Raw genomic sequence first — 16,463 nt, 5'->3', positions numbered from 1 at the left:
ATCTGGTGTAGAAAGCAGCAGGTGCTGTGAAGCCACTACTGCATTCTGTCTGCCTAATGTTCGGTGAAATATTTGCTGTGCTCATTCTTCCAGGGCAGTGACTACAGCCAGAGGCACAGAAATTAAGTGACTTCTCCTAGACTATGAAGAGAGACAGTGGAAATCTGAGGAATCAAATTCGGAAGTGCAGCCTCCAGCCACCCTCGCCAACAACCCCTTCCCTGACAAGGACAAGCCACCACCCTCTACCTACAGCAAACACTTTGGAGGCTTAGAGAACATAAGCATTAAAGGGAACTCCACTGAACCTCATAAAAATGATTGTTGTATGAGAAACAACAACAAAAATCTGTGCAGGATTTTCTGTGCATCAGCTGCTGACACAAACCATTTCTGGAAGCATCCGTGAGATTAGAGCAGAAGCAGTAATGCATTCTCAGCTTATTTGTTCCAGCTGATACCACCCAAATAGAAGCCCAAAGGCACAGTCCTTCAAAGACAACGCATCTTTTTCTTTAGTTTCAATGAAAAATGCCCACAGTACAAAGATAAATTAGCCACTCCACTTGTAATTGACATTAACACAGATTTGCAAGATCCAAAGGCACATTAACATCACTTAAAAACGATGTTTAGATCATCATCAAAAATATCACCAAGTCTGGTAGGTTGTCTTAAAAAGTTCATTAAGAATCCTTTCTCCCCTGCAGATATATAATTACTTCCTTGGATTTTAAACATGCTCTTGTGAAAGTGTGGCCCTAACTGTAAAATCATTACCTTCTTCCTCTTAATCATGGAAATATCCAAGAGAAGAAATATTTGGTAATAACTTCCTTTCCTTCAAAATGCTTACAGACTTACTCAAATCATTATTACTATTTTCTTCAGCTGAAGCACAGGCATGATCCACATATCAATTTCAAATTGCACTTAGGAGACTAATTACAGGCATTTATTTTTGAAAGCGTTGGCTGCAGCGTGTGCTCACCACGGAGAGAAACCTGCCTCGCTGCTGGGAGCCGCATCCTGCCGCCTCCGACACAACAGCACCGCGGGGAGGAACTCGCTCGTTCCTCGGGCGTTTCAACAGAGAAGGAGAAATCATTTGCAGCCGTATGCACGGTACCGAGAGATGAATTTAATAATCATAAAGATGAGACACCTCAAGCTGGAAAAGCAGCAGCTGTTTAAGAGCACGCAGTGAGTGACTGTGTTTCTGTTAAGGATGTGTAAACACAGGACGCGTCTTACTGTGCTCTGCAGGTCTGATGCGTTTGGGATGGGGCTCTTGGACTGCTTCATGCTCCCCCTCTAGCCCCCTTGTGCAAGCAAGGCTCTACTTTCAAAATTAATACACAAGCCTCAGGGTAAAAGCCCGTTGACTCCTCTGATCCCTTCCATCACAGCAGTGTTGCTAGTTTGGTGGAACCACGGCTGGGCTGTGGCTGCAAGCAGCAGCAGCGCTACCAATGATGTCCTGCACATGCACCACTGAATACTACAACACCACCACACTGAAAATAACCTGCTGGGAAAACAGGAACAGCTTGCCAGTGTTACAGGAGACTGTGTCAAGATGTGAGGGAGAGTCTCATTTCTGCAACACCATCTGAAACTTGGCATAGGTTAGGATTACATTCATCAGCACCTCAGGTATGCTCAGCAACAACTTCTGGCTGGTTACAGGACATTATTTCCTAGCTCTACAGGAGCAGATAAATGAAATTGAGAATTTTAGGGAGCAGCTTAATTATTTTAGAAACACAAAATAAAACAGCACTGAATCTGGATTCTAAATAAATCTCTAACCCTTCTCAGGTAACCTTTTGCTCAAAACATTTGCTCAGGAGCAGAAGGGAAACGCAATGCAAGAATAAACTGCAGCCACTGACTTCTTATCAAAGCTGAAGAACTGTTCAAACACCAGAAAGCTGCTAAAGCAAACCAGATGGAGCAGCTCAGCTTTGTGGAGAGACCATTTATAGGTTTATGCATGTAAGTATACAATAGATACCTGAAACTATGAAAACAACAAGATTTACTGTCTTTCCAGAGAGACTCAAAGAAAATAGGTCCACGTAACTGTCCTTAAGAAGGAATGAAAAGTGGTCAGTGGCTTACTTCTGAAGAGAACTGACTGCTTCTCACCAACACATCTCAGATCACACAGATCAGCTTTCTAACACTAAAGTGTTTAGTGTTGAACTGACCGACCCACAGCCATGATGAGCTAATATCAAAACACACTGTGATCTTCCAGGACAAGACAGAGCTAAAACCAACTTCTGCTGAGAAACAAATAGTCCATGAACATGAAGCCATCAAGCTCAGGACGACTGCTCTCCAAGACCTCTGACCACCAAATCAAGGTGTTCTCTAGTTCATTTTAGTTCTGTTTTTGAAGAAAATTGGTTAAAGTGAGTTGACATGCTAGTTATTTCAGTTGCTCCAATGAAGTAGAGCCATCTCGTGCCATTGTCTTTCAAAAGTAAGATGAATGCTGCATTGTCGATTCAAACTTCAAAAAGCTATTTGCAGGGTGTCATTTTTCATTGTGCCCAGGCAGGATGTAATGAAAACCCGACACGTTATTGATGGTTTGGTTACCTGTCTGCCTTAAAGAAACTGCACAGGTGCTTTATGTCCAAAAAAAAAAGTCAGTCAACACAATTAATGCAAAACAATGATAGGAAGCATCCTTTGAGGGTTTATTTTCTGCCTGTCCAAAAGCCACTGCTGGCAATGCATCTCTCAAGTCATCAGTATAAAAACATTGTCATGCTTTGTACCTTGGCACCAGAATGGGAAAGATGTGCTGTCTGTCCTATTGCCATTTTCTTTCTGGCTGTTTAAAGTAATTAACCACTAATTAGAAAGTCTGAGGCAACAAATAAAAAAATTGGAACTTACACAACTTTATAAACTCAAGACACTGGAAGAACACGACAAAAGCTTCTCTCTTGGTCTCCTTTCACTACTTTTCCTTATTAAAATGACAGGACACTACAGTGAATATGTTAAAATTGCTGTTATAAAAGTAATACCTGAGGGGTCTGTAAATCTACAACCCTGCAAGCATGTGAACTCTGCAGAAAACCCTGGCTCTCTTCCAGAGAGAAAAGGCTTTCTGAATAATTCAGAAGTGCAGAAGACAACAAAAACCCCCCAATAAGTGAGAACTTTCCGTTTTCCCTTGGCTACAGTGACTCCAGCTCCCAGGAGAGACTGCTGCTTTGGGCTTTTCCCTGTGACTCCCACTGACTTGTTGCTGGCCTGGGCACTGAGAGCAGGCAGGAGCAGCTCGGCTTCCCCAGGGCAGGCCTTCAGATGTGCCTGAAGCAGCTGGCACTGCCTGCATCGTGTGGTGTTCTCCTTTACGAACAAATTAACATTTCCTGCCCATATTAATAAGCCTGCAGGCACAGCTGTGCATTAGCATAGCCAAGAGGTTTGTCAGCTACAGCTGCCTGCTGTCCGACAGCCCTGAGCAAGGGGCTCCTGCTTCTCCTGGCGAGCCCTGAGCAACACAGAGTCTTCTTTTTACCAGGCTGTGATTTCAGGGCAGCCTGGTCTGGGGTTTTGTTTATGAGTGGGTATAAAGGCCCTGAGTTGTCTCCCATCACACTCCCACTGCTCCTGCATAGTCTCACAAATCAGAAGCTACTACAGCACCAGGACTTCTGAGACTGATGTAACCCTTCTAGGTCAGCTCTGACTGCAGGCTATGGTGGAGAGCAGTAAGGAAATACCTGTAAAAATCTGGGCCTAAATTACTCAAACCCTGATGTGCAGAAAGCACTTTTGGAAACGAATTGTGAGTGTTTTCTGGAAGTGCAGCTCTGTCCCCTGGACTGGACTTGACAGGGCTCAAAAGTTCACCAGGCCCTCGTTCCACTCCCAACCGCTGCTGTGACTGAACTCGAGGGGAAAATGCCACTACATGCAGCACTTCTGCACTGGTAGTGCTTTCAGCTCAAAGAAAAAGTAACAAAATCTTCCTGCTTTAAGCAGCGTGGCTTGGTGTGTGCAGGAGTGTGCTCGTATATCACAAAGCTTGTCAAGACTGCAAGATAATGGGACCAACTGGGAAAATTTCCATGAAGATAGTGAGTGTGCCTGCAGTATCTAGGTCAGATCCTGCTCTAACAAAGTGCAATATGAGGGTCCCTTTATACAGAAACTTGTTTAATTAAGATAACAGATGTTGCTATTATACAAGTCCTAGTGAGTGGCTGTTTAATTGGACACTTTCATATTCTTGGCTACCAGCACAGAACATCATTTGTTTTTTATGAGTTTCCTTCCTTACAATTAAACTGTACAAACAAAACATGTACTGTATATTCATAGAAAAGAAACAGCTCTAATGATGCAAGGGCTTCACATGAACAAGAATGGGAGAAGAGCAATTTGTTTTGGGGCTTAAAAGTACCATTATTTTCTGTCCTGAGTACATGTCTGGTAGTAGGGTAAATGTGACTTCCAATAGCTTTAAGAGAACATTAGGGATGAAGACGCATTAGACTTTGACATGTGCAAGCTCCTACCAAGCACACGAGATAGATGTGGCTGGTAACAAACCACAGGACCGGCACAAACACAGTATTTCCCTAAATAAATGCTACCTTGGTTTTCCTGCACATAGTCTGCACTTGGGGAGTAAGGGAGAATGAGCACAGCAGGAAGCTATGGTAAGACAGAGGGACTAAAACACGGTATCTCACTCATCTGCTCTTGAACCATAGAAATGGTTCTGGAAAAGGACAATCTATCTCTTTGACAGATAGAGATCTTAAAGGAAACACTCTGTTGGAATAAATAAATGTAATTATTAGCATTATTGAATGTAAATTAAAGGGATTTCTGTAAGCCAAAACCAAGCACTTAAGAGTAAGAAAACTTGTAAGGAAACTGATGCAAATCTTGCATTCCAAACCAGCACCAACAGTCCCTTTCAACACTATGCCAGCACAACTGTTCCATGCCAACAGCAAACTACATCCCTTGACCAATTCCACGAGAAATGTTCTGAAGATACTCCACCAAAATGGCCTTTGGTGGCAAGTTATTAAAAGATAGTTCAACCCGTGCAGTCAAGTGACAAAATGCTCCTGCTGTGGATGCAGATCACAGGACCAGCCTCAGCTCGGAAGTTAAACCCCAGCACTGCCACGGCCGAGCCCTTGGATGCTGCACACCTACGTGACAGCACCTGCAGCTTTGTTGGGCTGCAACGTGTTTTCATGGGCCACGGAAAAAAGTGTTTTAAAATGAAGTGTTTCATATTAACTGCTGATTGAAGCGGTTTAAATGATTTCTAAAATGCTTCCTGAACTATGGTTCAAAGAGAATTACAGCTCCATGGCGGGACATTCCTCCGACAGTTCTGAGCATGGGAGGAGCTTTAGTTTTAGCTGGCAGCACTCTGTGAGGCTCCAGGATTTGTGTCTAATCACACAGAACCTGATTCTCCCTTCTGCACTCAGCAAATAAGAATGAATGTGCCAGTGACTACAGTGGAGCAGTGACTCTTCCACTGTGAGGAGGAACCGCTGGCACTTGCAGCCGAGCAAAGTTCTCCATGGGAGCCACACCGTAATTATGAAGAAATTGAAAGGTTTCTCTGATAAGACCACCTGAAAATAAAGCTTTTAAAGCACTAGTCTCAGTAACAAATTTATCTAACGTTGCTGCATTGGGTGTAATTGAATCACTATGAGAGGATTAACAAAATCTTGCAAGAACAATCTGCCTGCTATGCCTTCTCCTCCCACTCCTGCCAATAAGTAATATACACAAAGTCATGCCAGAAAATAATTGTCACAACTGGGAAATACTGGGGACTGAAGGATGCTCTGCTTTAGGAGTTCAGGAATTTAAAGCAGTCTTCTATTAAGGATTTGCTTTCATTCACTTCAGCGTTACAGAGAGGCCACCAATTAATGGAAGTTTTTCCAAACTTGTGGGTAACTATGGATTTCTGTTTATACTGGTAAATCCCATGTACAATTGCCCTCTATCTCTGTATCTCCCAGTGCTATCTATCTAGGAGAGAATGATTTGGTTTCTGAGACAGCTTTGGAGCAAAGTAGAGGTACAGTTCGAATCATGTCTTTCAGACAGTGTAATAATTGCAGCAGGCTCTGTCTCTGTATATAATGCCTGTATCCTATGGATATGCCTGTGTGTTTCAACAAACCCTGGTTTGTTTCAAAAAGGTTGTGTTTCAAAAAGACTCACTTGACATCCACTAAGTTACCTGGAAATATGAATACAGGAGTACCAAATGGTAAGTGCAAACAATTCTGAACGCAACTCAAATCTTTCTCTCTGATATGACATGTCCTGAAGAGACATCACAGTTTTGCAATGATCAGAAGACACCACTTCCCACTTTGAGCTCCCAGTGCTTACTGGCTTCTGGAACGACTCCCTACCAGCTGCAGATCATGACGACTGGCTCAAGCTTCCTGGTTATATGAGTAGGAGTGTATATTGAAAGGTTAAATCAACTTCAACCTGAGGACTGTGCTGCGGCATGTGGGTCCCAAATGCTATTTGTATACTACTGTCTCCTGCATAGCTTTAAGGTGACCATTTCTATCTAAGAGGCATCCCCTGCTCCTGAGAGGGGTACGTGCATTTTAGCCACACCTCCTGTCCCAGTGGTGTGGAAGGTGGGAGATACTGTGTTAGGCAGCAGACTCACCTGATCTTACTCTACAAGTGGTCCCATGAGACTGATTTGTACCGAGTGGCATTAACAGGACTGAAGACCTTTCCTATAGAGTGTAACAGCCATTCTGCAGTAAGTCAGAAAACTACCTCAGCATCTTCAGAATCATAGAAACATTTGTCTTTGTTTCCAAGCAGCATTTGCAATATATCCAGATCTGTGCTATAGCTGCTTCTATATAAAATTTACCTTCTGGAGTCAGGCTAGTAACATTATTTTGACTCAGTTAAGCCTCCAAGGCAGGATTTCTATTATTATGGAGATTAACTGCTTTTAATGACTGCAATAATATAATTGTACCCCAGGGCAGAATTTCTAATAACACGATTGCACAGCTCTCGACCACCAGTAAGAGATACCTTCAGGGCACGATGTTCATTAGGAGTGCAGTACACACCACCTCAGCCTCCAGAGCAGAACATGAAACCTAAAACAACAAAGCTTTTCTTTTTTTCCCCCCCATAGTCGTCTCAGCTTTCTGGGCAAACATGGAACAACACACTTAGTTTTGCCTCCTGGAGAGCAGGAGTCTCCTGAGCGAGGGTCCCAGGAGCAGAGCTATTTTTGTCTCCAGCAAGGCATCCCTAACGTTACACTCCATCTGAAAAGTCACACAAGCCCCAGGAGAAGCACTCGAGAGATTGCCATGGCAGCAGTCAGGCCGTACATCAGCATTCAAAGCCAGGGCTGACACGTGAATGTTGCTTTGAACTCCACCTGGAATTGGAAGGACCATCTATATTGATTAACCTTCACATGATCAAGTTCAGTTTGGAGAAGTATCCAGATGTTCAGGTGTCTCTCTGAAACCAGAGATTTCATTTCAGTTTCGTCTTCCACACCTGTCTAGAAGTTCTGTTTTCTGCCCTAGGTGAAGAGATTTCAGCAACAGGTTCTTTGGAATCTATCTTTCTATTTTTCAACAGCCAAGAAAGTTCTTCCTTGAAGCCCACACATAAGTGTGGGCTTAGGGAGATTCTAGGGCTGGACTCCAGTCAATGCTGCTGTCCCCTGGCATGGCACGAAGCAGAGGAAGTTTCAGTAACTGATGAAAGCAGAAATACAGCAATGTTCAGCAGAGGAGCAGGCACTTGGCCTTTCCTGCCCAAGAAATCAGACAATGCTGATGAATGATGCCATGATAATATAAACCAATTTCATTTCCTAACTGTGCATTACACACAGCCTCCAGGTACAGACTGCAAGGATGGTGTGGTTAATAAAGGTGATGGCGAGGATTCAAATCCCTCAGCCCCATGGGAGACACAACCAACTGCACTGGAGAACTCAGCAGGTCCAACTGCCAAGCCAACAGAGTGGTGTTCATTAAGACATTTTGCCAGATAGTCCCCACTGGATGATCTGGCTGGGGGAAAAACCCCTGGGCTGAAGTGGCACAGAATTTCACACCTGCTTGGGCACATTTCATGCCTGGTTTCCCATCCAGGGCTTGGTGCCCGGGTGGGAGGCTCCTGGCTCTGTCTCTCAGCAGCGGGAGCACAGCAGCAAGCCTGCCACTGCCACGAGCAGCAGCACCTCAGTCTCCTTGCTGTTTGTGTTTGAGCTCAACACTGAGCTGTACTCACAACCCACCCTCTCAGCCCCTGCCTAAAGTCTGCCTGTGCACAGGGACTGTGGCCAGCAGACAGCAAGCTAGATGCTATTTAGTAAGCCTTTATGACTATATCTGCCTCTTACCTCAGGAGAAGGTCTGCCAGACAAGTGCTGTAGGTACAGCCTTACACTACTTATACTGAGCTGTGCACCCTTTAAGGTGCTCTGGTGTGGACTCCCTCATGTCTACCAAGGTGTGACTTCAGGTGACAGGGTTTCAATGAGGGAAATAACAGCGTCTCCTTCTCCCTGTCGCTGATTTTCACAAAGCTCTGAAGAAACCTGCCATTTTTGAGGGATATCTTCTCCTCTCCTAACCTGGTTGAAAACCAGTTGAAACAGCTACATCCAGTTCAAATAATCAGTTCAAAAGTTATTTGGAAGTAAACATACAAGCAACCTGAGCTACTACCTCTAGCCTTAAACTACCAGCGAGTGAGCCACACTCCCTTAGGTATTCAGAATGCAGTATTACAGCATCCAAATATTAGGCAAGTTTGCAGATGAGAGAGTAGTGCTAACAAAGAAATACATCACTTTGTTGTCAGTATTGCACAGCCACGACCAAGCAAGAAGCTGAGTGCTCACATTCCTTTCCCAAGCTCCAAACAAATTGATGTTTCCTCTCTCACTCCTAAATTAAACTGAGGAGACAGAACTGTGCCATGCCTGGGAGAACCACGCTAGTGGAAGCAGCACAATGCAGGACAGGTAGATGGAAGGGGGGGGGCCTCATGGGGCTGACACTCCAAGACTTCCAGTGTTTAGTACTTCCCATCCTTTGTGCAGTCTTCACCAGAAAGCCAAGTTATTTCAGTTTTAAAAATCAATACACCTTGATCTATTATAACTTTGACCTCGCACAGCTCTGTACCCTGGCTGCTAGAGGAAGCTCTGTGTAATTGATCACCCAACCCTTTGTGTCCCAAGAGGAGAAGCTGAACGATCCATAGACAATAGCTTTTTAAAGACCAGGTAAGGAGAGCACAGTAAGTCAGAAAGAGGTTGTTCAGTATTTCACTCATCTGGTTTTAAATGGCTTTCTGCATACTCGTGTACCTCGCCACAGTATATACATCAATGTACAATACAAGCAGGCAGGTTGAATGGAGCAAGACTGGACTTTCCAAGAGAAAAAAAACAGGACCAAGAGGTTTAAGCTTTTAAAAATAACAATTTCTTGTAATTTCAGGCTTTTTGACCTTTACTAATAGGACAGGATCTTTTCCTATCAATCCCAGGCCTGCATCATATTTTGGAGGACTCTCAAGGACATCTCTCCAGCTCGTTCTCTCAGGCCCTGCTCAGGTGGGACAGGTAACACAACCACACCTGTACACAGCCAACAACAGTGCCCTGCAAAACCAGGCATGCAAAATTCAGAGGTAGGCTCCTTTTTCCTACTAATGTTCTCCTCCTGAATTAGAAAAATAGGGAAAAAAACAGGATTTTGGCCAGGCTGAAGAAGCTGTCTCCCAGCCAGGCATTAGCACTGCCAAATTAATTACTGACCCCAAATAATTCCTGCCTGGTGGACACTGAGTAATGCACCAGAGCAGTGTAATTTGCAAAGGAGGCTTTTATCTCCCAGGGTTGTGTTTTTTAAAAACAATGGCTATTTAGAGCAATGTAGAGGCAAAATATTTGCTTTTTAGAATGTATCTTTATCAGCTTTTTGGCAGGGATGCTTTAAATAGTACACAAAGACTGGGATGAACACAGTGGGAACAGAAATCTCACCTCCAGCTTCCTGAGATTGAAGACTAACTGTTTGCACATTTATTTGCAAGTCAATTTTCAGAAGCTATTAATGACAAATTTAGCTTTCATTGCTGAAAGCCCCTGGGTTGGAGAGAGCTAATGAAAGAAATGGTTACTTTAAGACATTACCTCTCATTTTCTCTTAGGATGTCTCTTCCTTTCTTCCAAGAATAAGTAGGTCTGGGGGAAGCTTTTGGCTTACACTCAATGATTACTTCACCACCCACTTTAACAAGAGTTAACTTTTTCAAGAGTGTTTTGGAAAAGTCTGGACCAATGGCTGAAAGAAAAAAAAGAAACAAAACAGATCAGAATTCCCTGTGGAAAAACCAAAGGTAGTCTCTTTTGAACATTACAGTGTTCCAGGGCTGTTTCTCACCTGCAGAGCAACAGCATTCAGGAAACCCGTGACAAACCTAAACCCCATATAATTAATGAGAAATGTTAATGTTTCCAGAAAAGTTGGAATTTTAATGCTTTATAGTCATAATTGTTACAAAGGTAGGATGGCTTGAGAGGGCCAGGTCCCTAACCAAACAAAACAAGGCAAGACTTAAGTAGGCACCAGGGTACAGGGTACTCTTGAATCATCTTTTTCAGTCCCTCCTGAGCATATTCTTCTATTTTGTGAAAAACAGTCAGATATTCATTGAAGCAACCACCAAAGCTGTAAGGCAGACTGGGGAGCGAGGAGATGCTTTGGTTTCTGGTTCTCAGCTCAAAGGACTTTTAATGATTTCTTTGATGGGGCCTAATAACAGACAGAGCTTTGAGGCAGCTGCCTCTACAGTGACTCTGGGAGTGAATCCCCCAAAGATGACCAAATGATTTTGTTTTTATCAAGTAGGACAATCAATTTTTTCATTATAGAAAGCTCAAAGCAAACAGGTGAGGCAGTTGGAACATTTTATGAGCAACTCTTGCCCTGCTTGCTACGTCTTTGCTGACAGGCGTCTGCTTTCCGACAGATCAGTGGCAGCAGACTCTGCCCAGTCCCCTCTCATCGCCTCCATCCTCCTTGCTGTGCCTGCCTGCACCCTGTGCCTCCTACACACTCCCCTTAGCTTTTGAACTTGCAATATTTTCCTCTACTTGCTTTTTTTGCTGCATCCTGGGAGGTGAGAGCTTAGATCACTGTGCACTGCATCTGCTTGATGCTCCATAAAACGATCTAAAGCTCACCTGAAGCAGCTGGGAGACAAAAACCTGTTTTTCTTTTTTACAGAAAGCAAATTCATTTTTCTTAAGATGTCTCATCTGCATCAGTTCTTTTGAATATTGCTTCTGCCACAAAAGAGTTGAATAAAACACAATCCTACACTGATAATGGGATGGGCTTTACGATCAAATAGATCTCGCCTTCTACTTTTATGAATCAGAGTTCACTAATCTCTGAGCTGTCCTGTCTTCAACGTCTAACCACACATGGCTGACTTCATTTTAGCATGAAGGAAGGCATGTACATTCTTAAAGACTATAAAAAAGCCATCTGACACTCAGCACTGGCTATGTAAAACACTTCAGACTGAGAGGAGGCATCCTGAGGACAACTTGTCACCAACATACTCAGAAACAGATGGACTATTATTTATATTGGATTATTACAATGAATACTTTATCACTTCTGGAAACATTTTCTCAGCTTATTGCCCAAAAGTTATTAAAATAAAAAGAGTTTTGAACAATCCTGTTATTTCCACCTCTGTAATTAACAGGTGACATTCAATATGCTGTCATCTGACATTCAGAAACTCTGGGCTCAGTCCTCAGCACCACCACAGCTTCCCTGGGCCACTTCAAGGATAGTTTCATTTAACTTCTTTCCACCTTGCTTGTAAAATGAGGATTTTAATCACTTCTTCCCACTCTAGGTTCCCATTTCATTTTAAAAACTATTAGCCTGACTTCTTTAAGGCAATGTCTGCACCTTACTACATGTTTTCACAGTGCCCAGCACAACAGGATCCTGGTTTTAGGTGAAGGCTCTAGGCCATACAATCGGCAATGCAAATAGAGAGGAATCACTCCAAGAAAAGCTCTGTCTGCAATTTTCCCCTTTTCACTGCACTTTGCTATACTTCTCACTTGGTATTAGTGATGTTTAATCAAGTGTTTAACTTCAGGATCTTTTACAATAACCATTTGTATACTCAGAAAGATCTGTTTAAAAGCTGGTTCTCAGCAAGAGCTCAGAATATTGACCTCCTTTGAGAACTAGTGAGAAGTAAAACACACTGTTTTTCTTTAAAAATATGCCAAATTAAATCACAGATCCATAGAAACCCCATCCTGGTACTTTTCATGTGACAGACAGAAGCAAGATTGCACAACCCACAGGAGAAGTCAGACAAATGGAAGTTATCTGGCAGGTTTTTCAGAGCAGGCTCTCCAAGGTCAGCCCCTGGGGACTGCTGGGCATGGGGAGGCACTGGAGATACCCACCAACAAGGGCTAAGCCTCTGTCTTCAGAGATTTGCCTTCCCCCCAAAGGCTCATTGTTATCAAGGGTTTGAAAAGACAGGAAAAGCATCAGTGAGCTGCTTTTGATTTCTTTCACACAGTAACATGTCCAATAAATCTTAGCACTGTGAAGTCTAATTTATTGAGCATTATTGTACTTTTCTTGAACTGCAACACTGACAATCTTTCAAATGATGTTTTTTCCCATGCAGGCATCTATAGCTGCTGATAAATGACTGATAATTGAAAATGCCATAATCAGAAGAGACCTCATGCTTTGTTCTTCAGAATAAAGGGAGGAATGATGCTATTGAAAATGGCCAAAGCAATAATTTGTAATCATGAATTCCATTTAACCCTTTGAAACTACATATCTATGCTGACAAACCTGTTTCTAGGCCTTCCACTTGTACATCAGCAATGTCTGTGAATGAGGTAGACTGGCAGGACAGTTGGAGATGCTCCTGTCCCCCTCCTGCTCAAGAAGGGGCAGCTAAGGCAAATTGCTGGGGCTATATCCAGCTGGATGTTGAGAACTTCCAAGCAGGAAGATGCCACAATCTCTCTAGACAACCTGTTCTAGTGCTCAATCTCATATGTAAAGAAGTTTTCCATTGGTTTAAATGGCGTTTCCTGTGTTTCAGCTTGTGCCCATTGCCTCCTGTCCTGGCCCTGGCCACCACTCAGAAGTGGCTCTGTAATCTCTGCTCCCATCCATAAGGTATTGCACCACCTGGATTCAAGGAACTTCTTGCCAGCTCTCTGTGCTCAGTCATCTGGTTGAATAAGAGAAGACAGGATGATGTAAAGAAAGAAACCTGTTCTCTGCCTACCTGCTTCCTCGAGTTTTCATTTCACTCCTTACTTAAAAACAACAACTTGTCAAAGATCAGCACATCTGCTTCAGATGCTGAAACTTGGTAAAATCAGCTTGGGTGAAGGCTTTGCTGGTTGTAGCTGGTTTGCAGCATTCAGGAAAGTCAACTTACCTATGACACTCAGTTCTGCACTGGCAAAAATGATGCCATGTCTGTTTTCTGCTACGCACTGATACATGCCGGCGTCTGACAGGCTGACGTTGCTTATGGTGAGCGAGCCCTGCTCCAGCTGAACTCTGCCCTGCAGCAAACAGCAAACCAAGGGAAAAAGTAAACAAGAAGGTCCCCTCTTTGGAACATAAACTCAATGGTTATTTTGCTTCATTTTTTAACCAAGGTTGAAAAAAAGTAGCATTAATGGGAAGAATTTGCATGGTTCAATCTATTTGTCTGCCAGCTAAATTTATGTCAGGTTAGATACTAAATGGTAAAACCAATATAGTAGCTGGTAAATGCAATTTAAATTGCAGGACCTTCCCTTGACTTCTCATTGATTTAATACCCAAAGAATTTAAATTAATCAGGCAGATAAGCTTGAATCAAAAAGTGCACCTTTGATCTACAGTGGCATATCACAGCCAACCACAGTCCTTAAAACATTTACAACAATGGCACTCTATCTATGGCAAAGAAGGCTGGTGAGACTGGCTGCCATCTTAGCTAGCACACAGACAAATACTTAAAATCCTCTGCAGTTTACTGAAAACAATGTAGCTGTTAATAATTTAATGATCCTTTACTTCCTATCAGCCACTAATGTGATTTAAGTACAAGACCATCTGCTAGTGACCAGCATGAAGCAAGTAAAATTAGTGTGTGGAACAAAAGACCAGGGTATCATTTGTCAGCCTAAGGATATGGAACTCGTGTTATCAATTTTAATAAGTACAGCCAAGTGTTCCCTCCCTCCCCAGGAGTTTCATCATTTTAAAAAAGAGTAATATAAAGAGCTATTGGCTTTCTACTTGGCCTTAGGGTGGAAATTCAACGTTTGTGCAATCTTCATCAGGGGTTGATCAAATCTGGGCTGCCATATTCTTTCACAATAAATGAAGGGAAAAAATGCCAGCTATTATGAAACCAACACTTTGCTGACTTGTTTTTGTTTGTGGTTGTAACAGGGAGGGAACATGGGAGAGGTTGGGCAGACATAGTAGTGGAGTGTATTTCCCAGGCTTCTGGATATTACCCTTCTTCAGTCAGCTCTTGGAGTCCCTGACAATGGCAGGCCATGCTCCTGGTTGCCTGCATGTGGAGGGGTGGGAAGGCCTCCTGAACATCAGAAACTGAAAAAAAATTAATCCAGGGTGATCATTTTCTGGCTGCAGGCTCCATGGTCCCATTCAGCCATTCCTCCTTCTTCACAAGGGTCCCTCCACCCTTAGGTTTGTATCACGGATTCCTCACTTCAGGGACGACCCCTGAGCACAGAGCATCCCTGTGTCCTGCTTACCACTAACAGCTTCTCCTGAAGCCATAGAATCATTACGGTTGGAAAAGACCTTTGAGATCAGCAAGTGCCACCACTCACACTGCCAAGCCCATCACTAAACCAAACCATATCCCTCCGCACCTCAGCTGTGGGTCTCTTAAATATCTCTAGTGAAGGTGACTCCATCAGCTCCCTGGGCAGCCTGTGCCAGTGTCTAACAACTCTCTTGGTAAAAAACTTCTTCCTCATTTCCAACCTAAACCTCCCCTGGCACAATCTGAGCCCATGTCCTATCATTCATCACTGGAGAGAAGAGACCGACCTCCACCTCACCAAGTACAGGGGGACAATCACTTCCTTGGTCCCATGGGCTGATCCAAGCCAAGATGCCATTGGCTTTCCTGGCCACACTGCTGGCTCAAAAGTAATAAAAGAACCACCTTCCCCCAAAGCAATAAAACAGGCAGAGATGAGGGAGCCGTTGGGGCCTGCTCCCCGGTGAGGGCTCCGGCAGCGCGTACCTGCGGCAGCAGCGGCTGCCCGTCCTTCAGCCAGCGGTACGAGGGCTTGGGCCTCCCGCTGGCCCGGCACTCCCAGGCCACGCTCTCCTCAATGGCTGCGTGTGCATCGCTGATTGTCTGAATCCAGTTGGGCTGAGCTGCAAGGCAGAAGCGATGAATAAAGCCATGTCAACAGCACGCTCTGCGGGTGCAAGCAAATGGCTGTTTCTTTATTAGCACATTTAAGAGTTGGATTTAATAGCACACTTCATAATTGCTAAAGATGTCTTTTTTCCCCCCGAGTCCAGTTCTGCTTTCTGAAGGTGGCACGTGCGAGATCAGAACCTGGTTTCCTTCTCTTTTTAATAAAAGTCCTTTAAGAAAAATAGTAGCTTCACAAATCCCGATCATCTGATCATCATACATCGTCCTGATCGTCATACAAAAGCAAAGCAACAGCTCATGTGCTGCCCCAGTGGAATAAATGGCAATGTTAGACTCCCACTCCTTCAGATACAGACATTTTCCTCTTCAGGATCTATATGATTCAGGCTTCAAAGCTCTACAATTTAGCATCTGACCTCAAAACTTGTAATTTTCCATTAGCTCTGCATTGAAATTCAGGTTATTCCAGTAGCTTAGGCCTGCATGGTTATAAGCACTGCTTCTGGTTCAAATTGTCAGCGTCAGATTAGGACCACATCTGTAAGCATGACTACAGGAAGATCTTCCATGTGAATGATAAAAAAGATCTTTGGACTCAATAATTGCATTAATGATGCTGAACAAAAGCAGACATCAGAGAGGGAGAATCTGGTGAAAACTGGCACTGCCAGTTCTCAGACACTTATGAGATTATATTTTAAGTTCCACAAAAATCAAAACAACTTCTGCTAAAACTGCCTCAGAGGTTTGTAGACCCCACAAAACCTCTGACTTTCTTCTGTTACCTTTGCAAACCTCACCCATCTAGATGTACCCACAATATTCTCCAGAAAGTCTCATTAAAAAAAGAACAAGTTCAGGTTTTTTTAATGGTCATTTGCCCTCTTTTGACATAAAAGAACCTGAGATAATTC

General features: G+C 43.5%; 1 protein-coding gene across 5 annotated transcripts in view; it reads right to left on the bottom strand.

Moving 5' to 3' along the window:
- Positions 1–16,463, bottom strand: part of LOC104562215 (contactin-4) — a 312,159-nt gene that overhangs the window by 45,937 nt on the left and 249,759 nt on the right. For all 5 annotated transcript variants that reach the window (XM_062008335.1, XM_062008332.1, XM_062008336.1 and 2 more), the window contains 3 exons: positions 15,406–15,542; positions 13,564–13,693; positions 10,244–10,394 (listed from right to left, as the gene is read on the bottom strand). In XM_062008335.1, the coding sequence (XP_061864319.1) occupies positions 10,244–10,394; positions 13,564–13,693; positions 15,406–15,542 (418 nt within the window). The remainder of the gene's footprint in view (positions 1–10,243; positions 10,395–13,563; positions 13,694–15,405; positions 15,543–16,463) is intronic.

The sequence above is a fragment of the Colius striatus genome, chromosome 15, assembly GCF_028858725.1.
Source record: "Colius striatus isolate bColStr4 chromosome 15, bColStr4.1.hap1, whole genome shotgun sequence".
In the NCBI taxonomy this organism is placed as follows: Eukaryota; Metazoa; Chordata; class Aves; order Coliiformes; family Coliidae; genus Colius; species Colius striatus.
This window is presented reverse-complemented; position numbering and strand designations above follow the sequence as displayed.